Genomic DNA, 13500 nt, shown 5'->3' with positions numbered 1-13500 from the left:
TCTCAGGGATGCTCACATGCAGGTAGAAATGGTGTCTAAACTTGTAATGATTGCTTCCAAAATGTTTAGTGATGTGAGCAGTATGACTCCACCAGAAGACAAGTTTTAGGGAGTCCAGATATTAAAATTGCAAAGTTAAAAGGGGGTTTGTTTATGCAATCTACCTCTCCTGTAAACAGTACTCTCTTCTTACCCTTCCTTCTCCTCCTTTTCTTCCTCCTCCTCCCCTTCCTCCTCTTCCCTGTGACCCTTTCCTGACAGCCAGTCAGTCAAAAAGCACTTATTAAGTGACTACTATATACCAGGCACTATACTAATCATTGAGCATCCAAAGAAAGGCAAAAGATAGTCCCTGATCTCCAGTATTCCCAGAACAAAGGGGGACACCAATATACCAACAACTATGTAAAAACAAAACATATAAAGGATAAATTGGCAAAAATGAATAGAGGAAAGGTACTCGCCTTAAGGGGGAAATCATAAAAGGCTATCAGAAAATAGAAGGTAGGATTTTAATTGGGTTTTGAAGGAAGCCAGGGGGGCCAGGTGGTAGAGATGAAGAGGGAGGGAATTCCAAGCACGGGAGACAGCCACTATGAAAATTCAAGGAATTGCAAGATGGAATATCTTGTGTGAGGAACAGTAAAGAGGGGAGTGTCACTGGATCACAGAGTAACGTATAAGAAGACTGGAAAGGCAGGAGGGCTTATTTTATATTTTATCCTAAAGATGACAGGGCCACTGAATTTGTAGAATGAGAATGATGTGGTCAGACTTGTGCTTTGGAAAGATGAATTTGATAACAAAGTGAAGGATGGACTGGAATGGAGAGAGACTTGAAGCAGAGAGGCCAGCCAAAAGGATATTGCAAGGGTCCAGAGCTGTAGTGATGAAGGTCTGCACTGATGTCAGAGGAGGAAAGGGGACATATATGAGAGATGTTTCAGAGTGGAATCAACAAGACGTGGTGACAGTTTGGATGGGGGGAGGGCTGAGGGAGAGAGCAGCTGAGGTTGACGTCTAGGTCTCAGACCTGAGTAACTGAGAAGATGGCATTCTCAACAGTATTCTGAAAGTTGAGAAGAGGGGAGACCTTAGGGGGAAAGAGTAATGATTTCAATTTTGGACATGCTGAGTGTAGCATATGTATGGGCCATCTTCGAGATGGCTAATAGGCAGTTAGAAATGTGATTATGGAGGTCAGGGCTGGATAAGGAGATCTGAGAATCATCAGCGTAGAGACGATAATTGAATCCATGGGAGCTGGTGCTCTCATGAGGCTCATCCCGATTAAGATGTTACCTCAGAATGGCTCGTGGTATTTTCCTTTGCAAAGTCAGAAACAGTAATTTCTTTGAATATCCTGGAACACTTATCCAGGACCCAAAAGAATCATGATAGACAATTACTCCCCTGGGCCTCAGTTTTCTCACCTGTAAAATGATGTTGCTGAACTAAATTATCTCTAAGGTCCCATCCAGGTATAAATACAATGACACCCTATGAATGAAGCTTTGACGATGAAATTTCAGGTACCATGACAGTCATGAGAATTGTTTTTAGAAATGGAGGCTGCCCAGTACCCCTCGGATCTCACAGTGGAAGTAGCCAAGCACTCTACCTTTGTTTAAAAAAAAAAAAGTCACTTCCTCAAGAGTGACTCACTCAGGATCACAGGGCAAGAGGAAGTCAGACTCAGCTAGGACCCCTGGCTGAGCCTCAGGAACACAGCTGTTGCCGCCGGAACTGACAGCTCCTCCTTTCCCTCTCCGTTTGTGTCCACAGCTCGTGCTCAGAGAGGGATGAATGGTACAGCTGCCTCAGCAGAGCTCTGCCAGAGGACTACAAAATGCACACGCTAGCAGCCTTCCATAACAGCGTTGAGGTGAGCAGGGAGCCGAAGGGCAGAGGAGAATCCTGGCACAGGAGAGCGGCGTCAGGCCGGAAGACTAGGATGCATGCCGTCTTCTTGCCAGGACCATCTCTAGAAAGGATCATGAGATAGCACTGGAGGGTACCAGACCCACCAGAATCCCCTACTCTGCCATGACCTAACCATGTGACCTTGATTGAATCACTGTCCCAATATGGACCTCAGTTTCTTCTGTGTAAAATGAATAAGGTGGATTAGAATGTTTCTAAAGTCTGTCATAGCTTCTAATTCTATGAGGTGTATGTCCCAGGACACATTTCAGCAGTATCCTGCCACACGCTCAAGGATAATTATTAGAGTTCACATAAATACGGTGGCAATGTTTACAAAGCATTGTTCTCACTGGAATGTATGTGCTTCACAAAAGTTTTGTGAGGAGAGAAGCCGGTCCACTTCTGCCCTGGTAGTGCCTGGGCCATAATGAGTGCTTGAATAAGCAAATGTTTGTTGAGGTGAATTTTGTTGTTTGATAGCCAGCCCTTGTCCCACCCTAGCTGGTGATGCTGATGCTATGATCATCTTTACTATTGTCCATTACTAGGATCTAGGCTAGGAGGAAGGACTTTTCTTTCCCTTCCACCCAATGGCAACCAAGGCACCCCGGCAATTCCAAGGTAGCTGGTCCCCATAGCAACATAAGCCACCCCACCTCTGCCCCCATATGGGACCTTGGGGAGACTACAACTATTTGTCTTAATCTTAGGTTAGGGTCAGAAGTTCTTAGGAAGAGAGACCTTAGAAGTCAAGTGATTCATCTCCTACACTGTACAGATGAGACAGGCCAGAGAAAGAAGTGCTTCGTCCAAGATCACCTAGCCGGTTGTGATCAGGACTAGACCAGGTCTTCTAACTCTCAGTACCACATTCATCCCCCTATTCCAGCTAGGGTTAGTTAGCAAAGAAGGTCAAGGCTTTACGGCACAGGGTTTAAGCTGTTTTAACTATCCTCCAGCAGGAAATGTTTGGCCCATGCTAGGGACCACAGGGCCATGGGAATCACAAGAAAGATCCAGGAAGCCTGATTTCTAGTTGGGAAAGATTTCCAGATGGGTCAGGAAGTCCTAGTTACCTGCTCAGAAGCAAGTAAAAGGCTAAGACTTCTTGAGATCCACGTGGTGGGAGGGAAGAAAGAAAGGGAATGAGGGGAATGGAGAACCCCGAGTCTGAAAATAGGACTTTTTTTTTTTTTACTCTCTATCCCCTACCTATAGATCAGAGAAAGGCTAGGCATCTGCCTGGGTGAGAGGCCTCCGACCTTGGTGCCTGTGTCCCATGTAATGATGTGTATGAATTGTGGCTGCGACTTCTCCCTCACCCTGAGACGCCACCACTGTCACGCTTGTGGAAAGGTAGGTTGGTCAGCTTCTAGGCCTGGCCCTGCCATCAGAATGGGAAGACAGGGGTCTATAACTTGTCTGAGAAGGGAGGAGCTAACTACACAGTATTTGCAGGAGCTATTCAGCCTGGGTCAGGGAAACCCTGAAGGAAGCCCTTGAGGTCAGAAAACTTCTACATGGCTGGAGGGGAAGGTTTCCTTAAGGGGGACTGAGGAAGAATAGTTTTGGAGGGAAAAGACATGGATTGACAGAAAGGGAGTAGGGCACTGTTCTTTTTAAAAACCGTAACCATGAGCCAACAAAATGAAGCCTCCGTGGTATAGGTTTGAGTATAGAAATGGAAAGAGAAAGATTTAGAGTCCCAGGGCCTGTTCTCTTTCCTTGGTCTGGAACCTTTAGTACTTATTTGACCATGGGAAAGTCACTTTCTTTCGTGTGTGTGTGTGTGTGTGTGTGTGTGTGTGTGTGTGTGCATGTGTGTATATATTATATACATGCATATGTGTATGTATGTATATTATGTATGTGTATATTTGCACTAGTTTCCTCATGTACAAAATGAGTTACTTATGCTATCCAGATAAAAGGTTCTAGACCCCTTTCGGTATCTGGTGAAGCCTATGGATCCCTTCTCAGAATAATGTTCTGAAATGCATAAAATAAAATACAGAGGGCTACAAAGGAAACCAAATGTGTTGAAATACAGTTGTTGAAATACTTTAAAAAATAAGTTGATGGGTGATTCCAGGTTAATAACCCCTGATCTAACTGATCTCTAAGGCTGTTCCTAGCTTTAAAGTCCTATGATGCCGAGTCTCCCATCTTCTGTTATTTCAGATCGTTTGTCGAAATTGTTCAAGAAATAAGTATCCTCTAAAGTACCTCAAGGACCGACTGGCCAAAGTCTGCGATGGCTGCTATGCAGAACTAAAGAAAAGAGGGGGGGATATACCAGTGCTGTTGAAAGGTAAAGAAGGTGATGAACATGCAACCTAGTCAGAAGCTAAAGGAAACATTGGGAAGAATTGTTTGGTAGCTGTTAGCCACCAAAAAGTGAAAGTCCTGCTCTCCCTGGCCAAGACGCCCTGTTCATTTCTATTGTCCGGACCACGTTTCTCAGTTAACTTGTTTCCCTTTTCCTCTCTTTTTTGTTACAGAGCGGCCAGTGAGCATGAGCTTCCCTATGTCGTCATCCAGGTTTTCCAGCGGTGCTTTCTCTTCTGTCTTCCACAGCATTAATCCCTCAGCCTTCAAGAAACAAAAGAAAATCCCTTCAGCTCTTACGGAGGTAGGACCAAGGCTATCTAGCAAAAGGCAATAAGAATCATTGTCAGGGAGGTCTGTATGTGTACAATGATTAAAAAAAAAAAGTGCCGTTGGTCTGTCGATGCTGGCATCTTTATCATTTGTTCTCACACCAACTTTCATGGGACAGCATTGAAGGAAATACCAGACAGAAAATAACTGTTGTGCTTCCTTAGACCTTTCCTCAACCCGTCCTGACTTTCCCTTGCAATCCCTTTTTTGACTGAAAGTGAAAAGACTTAATTCTGAAAGAGCAAAAAGACCTCCTGGCTGAAGAAGCCAGATGTGAAGCCTCCATATCTGTGATGCAAATGGATCTTGTGAAGTTGAGTTAAAGCTTACCTGGAGGTAGGGAAATGGGTGATATAAGGGAAAGGCAGCCTTCGCAAAAAAACCATTACCTCAAGTCCTGTGACTTTCAGTTTCTCCCACCTCCCTCTTCTACTCCTTCTTTCTCCCTCACCATCCAATAGCATCCATTGGTGTCCGTGGACATATAACTGAACTTCACTGGCAGTCTTTAGTGCAAGAGGAATTAGTAACCCTTGAATTGGTGCATTTGGGGGGGGATCCCTTTTTAGTATCACAATGCTCTAACCCAAAGAATCCTTAGGAATTCTTAGAAAGGGCTACTCTGAATCTAATCCAGGTCATAAGCTATGTTAGTTAGCTTGGTGTCCCCCATCAGATCATTGCTTATTATTCAAAGGCCATCACCTATCATCCAGTTACCATGTGTTTGATGGGATCAATGAAGGTCCAATGGTAACTATACAGTAGCTTCACTAGCAACCATTCACCCTCCCAACTCTTCCTGGCAAGTCCTTCTATATGAACATCAAGATAGATGTCTTATGAAGGACCTTGAAGAAATATCGCCCAAAATAGTAAAGGAAAATTGAGGAGTTGACTTTCCCAGGCAACCAGCATGGGCTATTTTGAGTCTCAAAAAGTCCCATTTGTTGTGACTTACTCCATGAAGAAAGCTTCAGAAAAAGCAGGCAAAGGAAAATTCAACTCACACCACTAGGAGATTTTGGTTGGGGCTGGAGAGGGGGCAAAGTTAGAGGAGAGGAAGTTGGCATCACAGTTTTTTTTTTATTGTTTATTTGTTTTATTTGTTTATTGCTTCTTTCTTTCCCAAAGAGAAGTTATCAGTTATGGGGAAAAGCACTGATCTAATTGGTGTAATGGAAAGAGACCTTGAGGCTGGAACTAGTTCTGCCATTAACTTGCTGCATAACCATGGACAAACCACTTTAACTTTCTGTGTTTCCACATCTGACAAATGAGAGGGTTAGACCACACGATTTCTGAACCCCTTTTCTAGCTAACATTTTGCTTTATAAGTAGCCCACTTAAACTTAACTGGATGAATGCCCCCAGGGAAGTCTCAGCTAAGATGCCATAAAACCTTTCATATTTAGACGGAAGAAATATGGTTTCTTTTAAAAGTATGGAAGATATGAGTATACAAATGCAAGTTACAGCATTAGTCAAGATTTGTCCTCTAAGTTGGAAGAAAATTTCTTTAACAGTAACACAAGGGGGCAGCACACTTATGAAAAGAGACCATAGTTGACTTGCTTGGATTTCCTGAATACAATTCTGTAATATTCTGTGTTTTGAGTTGTTTATCTCCTTATTTTGTAGAATCTGGTGTTCTTAATGAATCCTTAGGCTTTATTCAAAGTATCTGATTTCAAGCCATTCTTTTTTATTATTTTTCCTCCCTGAATCTGGGACCCATGTATTGTATCCTTTACATTGTTACATGCTAAATGGGAAATATATCCCCAGCCGGTGGGCACCATGACTTGTGTACTTTAACCCTGACAGGTGGCAGCCTCTGCAGAGGGTTCTGCGATCAGCGGCTATCTCAGCAGGCGTAAGAAAGGCAAGCGGCACTGGAAGACACTCTGGTTTGTCATCAAAGGCAAAGTCCTGTACACCTACATGGCCAGTGAGGTACTAAGACTCAGATTTAATATACCTTCTCTCCTCTCAGGTGGAGGCCCTCAGTTTAAGCTCACTCTCTGAAATACCAGTTGGAGATCAACACATTTAAAAATGTACAATCCATTGTCCAAAGGGAATTTGTTTGATGAATCAATCCAAAAGCACTTACTAATTGCCTATTACTTGCCAGGCACTAGACTGGGCTCTGTGGTTACAAATAGAAAAGGGAGAGTCTCTGCCCCAAAGAGCATCCATTCTACTGGATGAGTTGGGGCATATTAAAGTTAGTTTATGATGAAGTCCTTGATTTCACAAAGCTTGCAGTTTCTTTGGGGAGCTAAGATTTACACGTGTAAAACAGAAAATTGTGAAGTTGTATAAAATAAAATCCTCAACTGACCAAAGCCAAGAGTTATGGGCAATAAGGAAGGTGGTTCTTGTGTGGGCGGGAGCAAACAGGACATGTTTCCTGGCCCCAGTGTACATCATTATCACTATCGGTACTCTTGACATTGCAGCTGAATGGATCCAAATATTGGCTAAGAGACTGACAACTGATATTCCCTTTCATCAGAAAGGCAGCCCTTATTAGTAAGTTCAGTAAGAAGAGAAAGAGACTAGGAGGTTCATTACTATGTAATTTATTTTATTTATCAATGTGACCTTGAGCAAGTCAAGAGTTTTGTTGTTGTTTTTGTTAAAATAATGAGAGGCAGCCTCAAAGCCAGAAAGATCTAGGTTCAAGTCCTGGCTCTGACTGGATCAATAAAGGTACAGTGACAACTATATATTAGTATAGTTTGAAAAATACAGGCTGTGTGAATCTGGGTAAGTCAAGGCAAAATTCTGAGCCTATAAATTACAGAAAAGGAATTGATCTTCATTGGTTTTCTCATCCAGGACTTCCCTATCCCTGTGAAATCACTGAGCCAGGCCCTACTCTTTTGTTAAAACAGTTGCACCATTTAGGGTTAATAACAAAAATGACCACTACTGTTAACAATCACATCTCAAATAAGATGGTATCATTTCTTCTGAGGAAGCAAATAATGAATTATATTGCTTATATCCATTCAAATCTTTCCTACTGGCACCACAACCATCATCTTAAACTGGTGGAAAAAACTGATAGAAGAAGCAGGAGAAGGACCTCAGGTCCTTGCCTGCTCAGAATTGCAAAGAAGGAAGGCTGTTTACAATGTAACTCTGCAGGGGCATGAATTCATGTTCCCACAGGTCAGTTTCTTTAAGACAGACATCCTTTGCATAGAGTAGACTGACGATACCATTGTAAGTCTATACTCATACAATTATGAAATAACACATCAGCTTTAAGCCTGTTAAATTCTATACTGGCTTTAAAAGGCATTTTGTTAGAGAAAAGTTGTGAAAAGTAGCATCACAAAGGGTTTTCAAGGCCAGGGCAAAGACTCTGTTAATTCATTCCTATTCCTTATTATAGATCCAGATTCTAGCAATGTGGCTTTTGCTAATGCTGGCAATCACCTCACTCGCTTCAAATCAATTAAATGAGCTGAACATTAAGATATGGTCATTTAGGGACATACAGACAACCACATACAGGAAACAGGAGCACTGGCATCATCTTTCTCCTTCACTGTCCAACCCTTACCATAATATTGGTTGATTTGACAATAACAGAAAGAGTTAGGGGAGATGACCCATGCTTTCCTCACTCTGTGCTCTACAGAAGAGTGTTATCCTGAATTAGCTTTATGAGAGGCACTGGCCCAGTACTGGCCCGGACTGAACAAGTTGGATGGATGGAGGATTTCAGCCTCCAGGGCTACCATCTGGTACCTCTCAAAATCAATACATCTGCTTTGAAAAACACACTTGCCAACTGCATTCTGACACACTGCTGAGTACTGGGCAGTTAGACTGCTTTACACAGAATACAACTCTCAGGAGACTTTTTGGCTGCTCTTCCCACACTTAGTCTTTGAGCAAGGATTATGCTTAACGAGAGGAGCTTTCCATTCTGAAGTCAGTGGCACATGTAAGTCTACAATTCTTGCATTTCTCCTTTAAAACAATGTTAAAACACAAACAAACAAACAAACAAACAAACACTGGAGTAGAGGTACAGATAATCTGGGAGGTGCTTGGCCTATCTTTCCACTCCAAAATGTCTCAGGCCAAAGTGAAAGTGCACGACTTAAGGAAATGTGTTAGTAGACTTGCCACATATAAGGCCAAACACTGAAAAAAAAAATGGCCTTATGTGCTTAATAAAAGTAGTCATTTTTGTGTTTGGACTTTTTTTTTCCTCCAGAAAAAAATAATTAGTAATAGCCCCTTCACAGACAAGGAGAAAGCACACAATTTTATATATACAAGCTCTGGGCCCACCCAGCCATGGGAGGTCTGAATCTTCACCAATGATCAACCTTGATAGCATCTGAAAACTGAGATGAGGGCATCACAGACATTCTGAGGGTACTGGAAGCGGGATAGGGAACAGGCGCAGAGTCACTGGGAAAGGTATTCAAAAAAGGCAACTGCTGCATTGAGTAAGAAGCCCAATCCTATGTAGGCTTCCCAGGCTCCCAGTTACTTAGAATCAGGGATACAGCATATTTGGGACTTTGACCGTCCTTCTTACATAGGGTTCGAACATGTTCATTGCTCTATCACCTTGAGGATACCTACCAGGCTTGTTTAATCATCAGCCTGTTGCCTATTCAATTTTATTAAGGAGGGATTATTAAGTTCCAGCATTTGGGGGTGATTTTGATTTGGTCAGGTGCTTGAAGTACAAGAAGCTCTGAGGGAGCCAATAATAAAATAAAATAATTAATTAATTAAAGGGGAGCCAATAAATCTGCGATGGGCAGTGGAAATTATCCAGAGCTAAGACAGAGCAGAGGCCTTGTCTTATCCCTAGAGTGGGGAGTTAAGCCTAAACACTGTTATAGAGCAATGACCCCCACCTGCCCCTTACCCCTCTAGCCTCAGAAATGACAACCAAGGTACAAGATGCAAGGCCTCATGCCACCACAATGCGCCATAGGCCATGTGGTTAAGAGTTAGTGCTTCTGTCTCTTTCTCTCCAAGGTGCCATTAGGGTGCACATGGTTAAGTTTTCTCTTTAAATCTCTGAAGTCAATGCCTCTTTTTTTATAGGTCCAGTCCAAGAGGATGGGGTGGCAATGGTAACCTGAGATAATCAAATGATGCCTCACCCTCAAACTGAGACTTATTCACTCATCCTTAATGAGGCAGATACCCAGGTCCAGGAAATATCCCTATCCCCCTCACGATAGTGTTAATGAACATATCCACACTCTCCACAAGGAGATGTAACCCTAAACAAAGGCTTACCTCCTTATAATTTCATCAAGTTGACCAGGCTCCTCTGATCAATCCTCTACAAAAATAACTATAGAAGGAAAAATAATTTCATCTTGGCAACCAGAAAAATCGAGGCTGTAGGAAAAGCCTGAATGACATCAGCCAAAAAGATACTGGCACATGGATGAGCCCCCAAATTACGATGAATACATATATAGCTTTATTTATTCCAGAAACATTAATTTATTCTACTGACCAGAATCACTCTCAGTTTCCATTTTTAAAAAAAGGCTTTGGTAAGGAAAAAAGTGAAGGCACAATGATGTCCCCTCATTGTATGCTTGCAATCTGATTGTTTTTGCTTGGTTTTTGAGTTAAAACGAACAAACCAGAAATATACTTACTTTTCAATAGCGACAAAAACTGAAGCCAACTGCCCACAATACAATACTCCTACCCTTCTATCACAAGAATGATGAGTCTTCTGTAGTCAGATATGAAGTAATGAGGATATGTATTAGTGAGTACATCACAGGTACCAAACGTCTGTGAAAGATGGAAACTCATCTTAGTTATATCGCTTTATCCTCTGCTCCAAATATGTGTGTGTACATCTGTATTCTAAAGCTAATCCCATTTTCTACCTCTGTGCTTGTAACATACAAAGCACATGCCTAACAAGTCAATAAACATTTACTGATTTCCTACTACGTGTAAGAAGATCTGGGTTCAAATCCTGGATGTTTACTACTTTTATGACCTTGGGCCAAGTAACTCATAACCTCCCTGGGCCTCAGTTTCCTCATTTGTACAATGGATTACATGGCCTTTAAATTCCCTTCTAGCTCTAAATGTATAATCTGGTGTACAAAGCCATGTGAAGAACAAGGCCTGTGGGAGATACAAAAATGACTAAAACATGGTTGCCATCCTATTACATGATAGTACAATGACATACTCTGGGTCTTCACTAAAAATAAGTGGTGATTATAACACGTGCATAATACATATTTGAAGAAAGATATCTAACATTAATTTTCCTTTTACCTTAGGATAAAGTAGCTACAGAGAGCATACCTTTGTTGGGTTTCACCATTGCCCCAGAAGAGGGAAACCGAGAATTAGGACTTGTTTTTCATCTTTACCACAAGCAAACTCTGTTTTATAGCTTCAAAGCAGAGGATACCAATTCAGCACAGAGGTACTAAGAACTAACTGGTCTGTAATCATATACTCTTCTCCTCCCTCCTGAAGCCCCCCAAAGCCAAAGGACCCATTCATTGCTCCCCAAGTTTCTGTCCTTGTACTTCCTTAACTGGCAGTACAACTGACCATTGTCATCATGAGAGCTCCCATCTTTATAACCAATTGATGAGGATATTACAGAACAAGGAAAATGGCAACGTCCTTGGCTTTTTTTAGTATTCCTTTTATATTCAATACTGTACTTTTTTAGATGGAAGGAAAGCATTTTGAACTTTGGGTCAGAAAACCTGGGTTCAAGGCCTAACTTTAGCCAATAAATATCTATGTGATCTCAGGCAAATCATTTTACCTCTCTGAGACTCAGCCTCCTCAACTGTGAAATCCCTGCTCTGCCTACTTTGGCTCTGTACATACAGACCACCCTATACACATGAAGTGCTTTGTAACAGAAAATGTAAATGTGAAGGATTAAAATGTTATTATCCACCAAGTAAAACGTGCTCTTGCTTCTCTATTTTGCAGATGGGTTGAAGCTATGAAAGATGCGACTGTATTATAGCAGTTATCATTCAAGTGGACTTGGACTAGAGACTCTTAGATTTATACAGGTCCCCAAAAGACCCTTCTTCAAGAAGCTCTATATGGTGTATTTCAATTCATCTGGACATACACACTGGATTGGAAAAGCGGGTCTTCTCTCTTTTTTTTTTTTTTTGCTTCAACCCCCTTTGATACACAATTTCACAAGTGAAAAATTTAATATAAGTAATATTTATGGCCCCCCTCCTTTCCATCTTCACATGTCTGGCCTATGTTCTAATTTTTTTCCTTATCCATTAGGAAGCTGATTTAATGACACAAGGACATGGAAAACAACTTGATAAAGAGAATTGTTAAGTAAGTCAGATATATGAACAGTACTGGGTATGTAGTAGAAAGGAGGCTTTTAAAGTTTTACTTATTGTGAAATACTATCAACTCTTAATTTGGTGGATTTTGGTGCCTATGGTGAAGTAAAAAATGATGCAGAAACAGCCAATCTCATTTAAAGCACTTTATTGTTTTACTGAACTACAATCTATATCATTTTTTTCCAAGTTAATTTACTTAAGTAACAGATAGAGTCCTGTGGACTAATTTGCCACCAGTACTATTCCAAGTACTAGCATAAAATTGTATCCTGCATATGAGTAATCATTCTCCCTTACAATGAGGGAACAAATGCATGTAGCACCCCATGATACAATACAGTATCTATACTTCAGTGGCAAGGGTTGGAGTATTTTCTCTCTTCCCATTTATAAATGTTACATAAATAATGGAATAATTTATTGAGAGACTCCTTTCCTCCCACTGAAGCACACTTAAAACTGCACTAATCCTGAAAACTTAAATGTTAGCTAATGCCGCCTTCCCTGAAGATCACATTGGAGACCCCAAAAATCAAAGGGATATTTTAATTTATTGTATGCTTTCCTACAATTTAAATCTGATGCCACTCTCGTTGTTAGTATTGTATTTAATAGAACCTATACTTAATTTAGAAATGGTAATTCTACTTTATAAGGCCTACTTTGTTTAAAGAGAGAGAGAAAAGAGCAAATTCAATAGGTTAATTCATTTTCTTAGCAAATGGTTCTGTACCTTTGGAATGAGCCTAAAGTACTTGTTAGAAGGTGCTCTGTGGAAGATGCTTCTGAACTCCTGGGGCTAAAATCATCTTGTGCTGACTGCTGTGGGTTATTAGGCTTTCCCAGTTTTACACATACATATGTATGTATCAGATTGGGCTGGGGTGGGGGGCAGAGGGAGGGATTCATGTTATTCTCATTGCAATAAAAAACAATCTAGCATCACTTACTGATAATCTATCAAAAAAACCCAAAAGACATTTATGTATAAACCTTTCTATAAAGTACCACTTCAAAGAGTTAGCCACATTCAATGTTTTCAGGGGAAAGTTTCCTTTCGAATTTGCATTTCTTTCTTTAAATGTTTGCATTAAAAGTTGAATTATTGATTCAAAAGATAACTGATCAGACATGTTTATTATTTTCCCTTTGGAAACTGTTAGTCATCGAATTTGTTTAGAATATGTCTTCAATGAGGCCTTTGAACCAAACCACAATTTAAAAAAGAAATAGTTATCCTTTCTGCAGGTTACATTCTGTTAAGCTACTGAATGTGACAAAAAGTACCTGTCCAACCTGATACTACATAATAAACGTTCTATCTTCCTAAATTACTATCTTTGTTCTCTGTCATATACACTAGGTCAGAGTGGGGAACCTGTGCCCTCGAGGCCACATGTGGCCCTCTAGGTCCTTGGGTGCGGCCCTTTGACGGAATCCAAACTTCACAGAACACATTCACATCCACAGAACAAGTTCTATGAAGTTTAGATACCATCAAAGGGCCGCACCCGAGGACTCAGAAGGCCACATA

At 41.1% G+C, this 13500-nt stretch overlaps 1 protein-coding gene across 2 annotated transcripts in view; it reads left to right on the top strand.

Annotated features, from left to right (window-relative positions):
- FGD5 (FYVE, RhoGEF and PH domain containing 5) overlaps positions 1 to 13297 on the top strand; it is a 188869-nt gene extending 175572 nt beyond the window's left edge. For both annotated transcript variants that reach the window (XM_020981127.2, XM_020981128.2), the window contains exons 15-21: positions 1786 to 1885; positions 3145 to 3282; positions 4108 to 4237; positions 4428 to 4558; positions 6415 to 6543; positions 10902 to 11050; positions 11578 to 13297. In XM_020981127.2, coding sequence (XP_020836786.1) covers positions 1786 to 1885; positions 3145 to 3282; positions 4108 to 4237; positions 4428 to 4558; positions 6415 to 6543; positions 10902 to 11050; positions 11578 to 11614 — 814 coding nt within the window. In that variant the 3' untranslated portion in view covers positions 11615 to 13297. The remainder of the gene's footprint in view (positions 1 to 1785; positions 1886 to 3144; positions 3283 to 4107; positions 4238 to 4427; positions 4559 to 6414; positions 6544 to 10901; positions 11051 to 11577) is intronic.
- The last annotated feature ends 203 nt before the right edge of the window (positions 13298 to 13500 follow it).

This window comes from Phascolarctos cinereus, unplaced genomic scaffold (genome assembly GCF_003287225.1).
Source record: "Phascolarctos cinereus isolate Bilbo 61053 unplaced genomic scaffold, phaCin_HiC Scaffold_4;HRSCAF=312, whole genome shotgun sequence".
NCBI classification, from domain to species: domain Eukaryota; kingdom Metazoa; phylum Chordata; class Mammalia; order Diprotodontia; family Phascolarctidae; genus Phascolarctos; species Phascolarctos cinereus.
The sequence above is the reverse complement of the archived record's forward strand: the minus strand, read 5'-3'. Positions and strand labels throughout refer to the sequence as shown.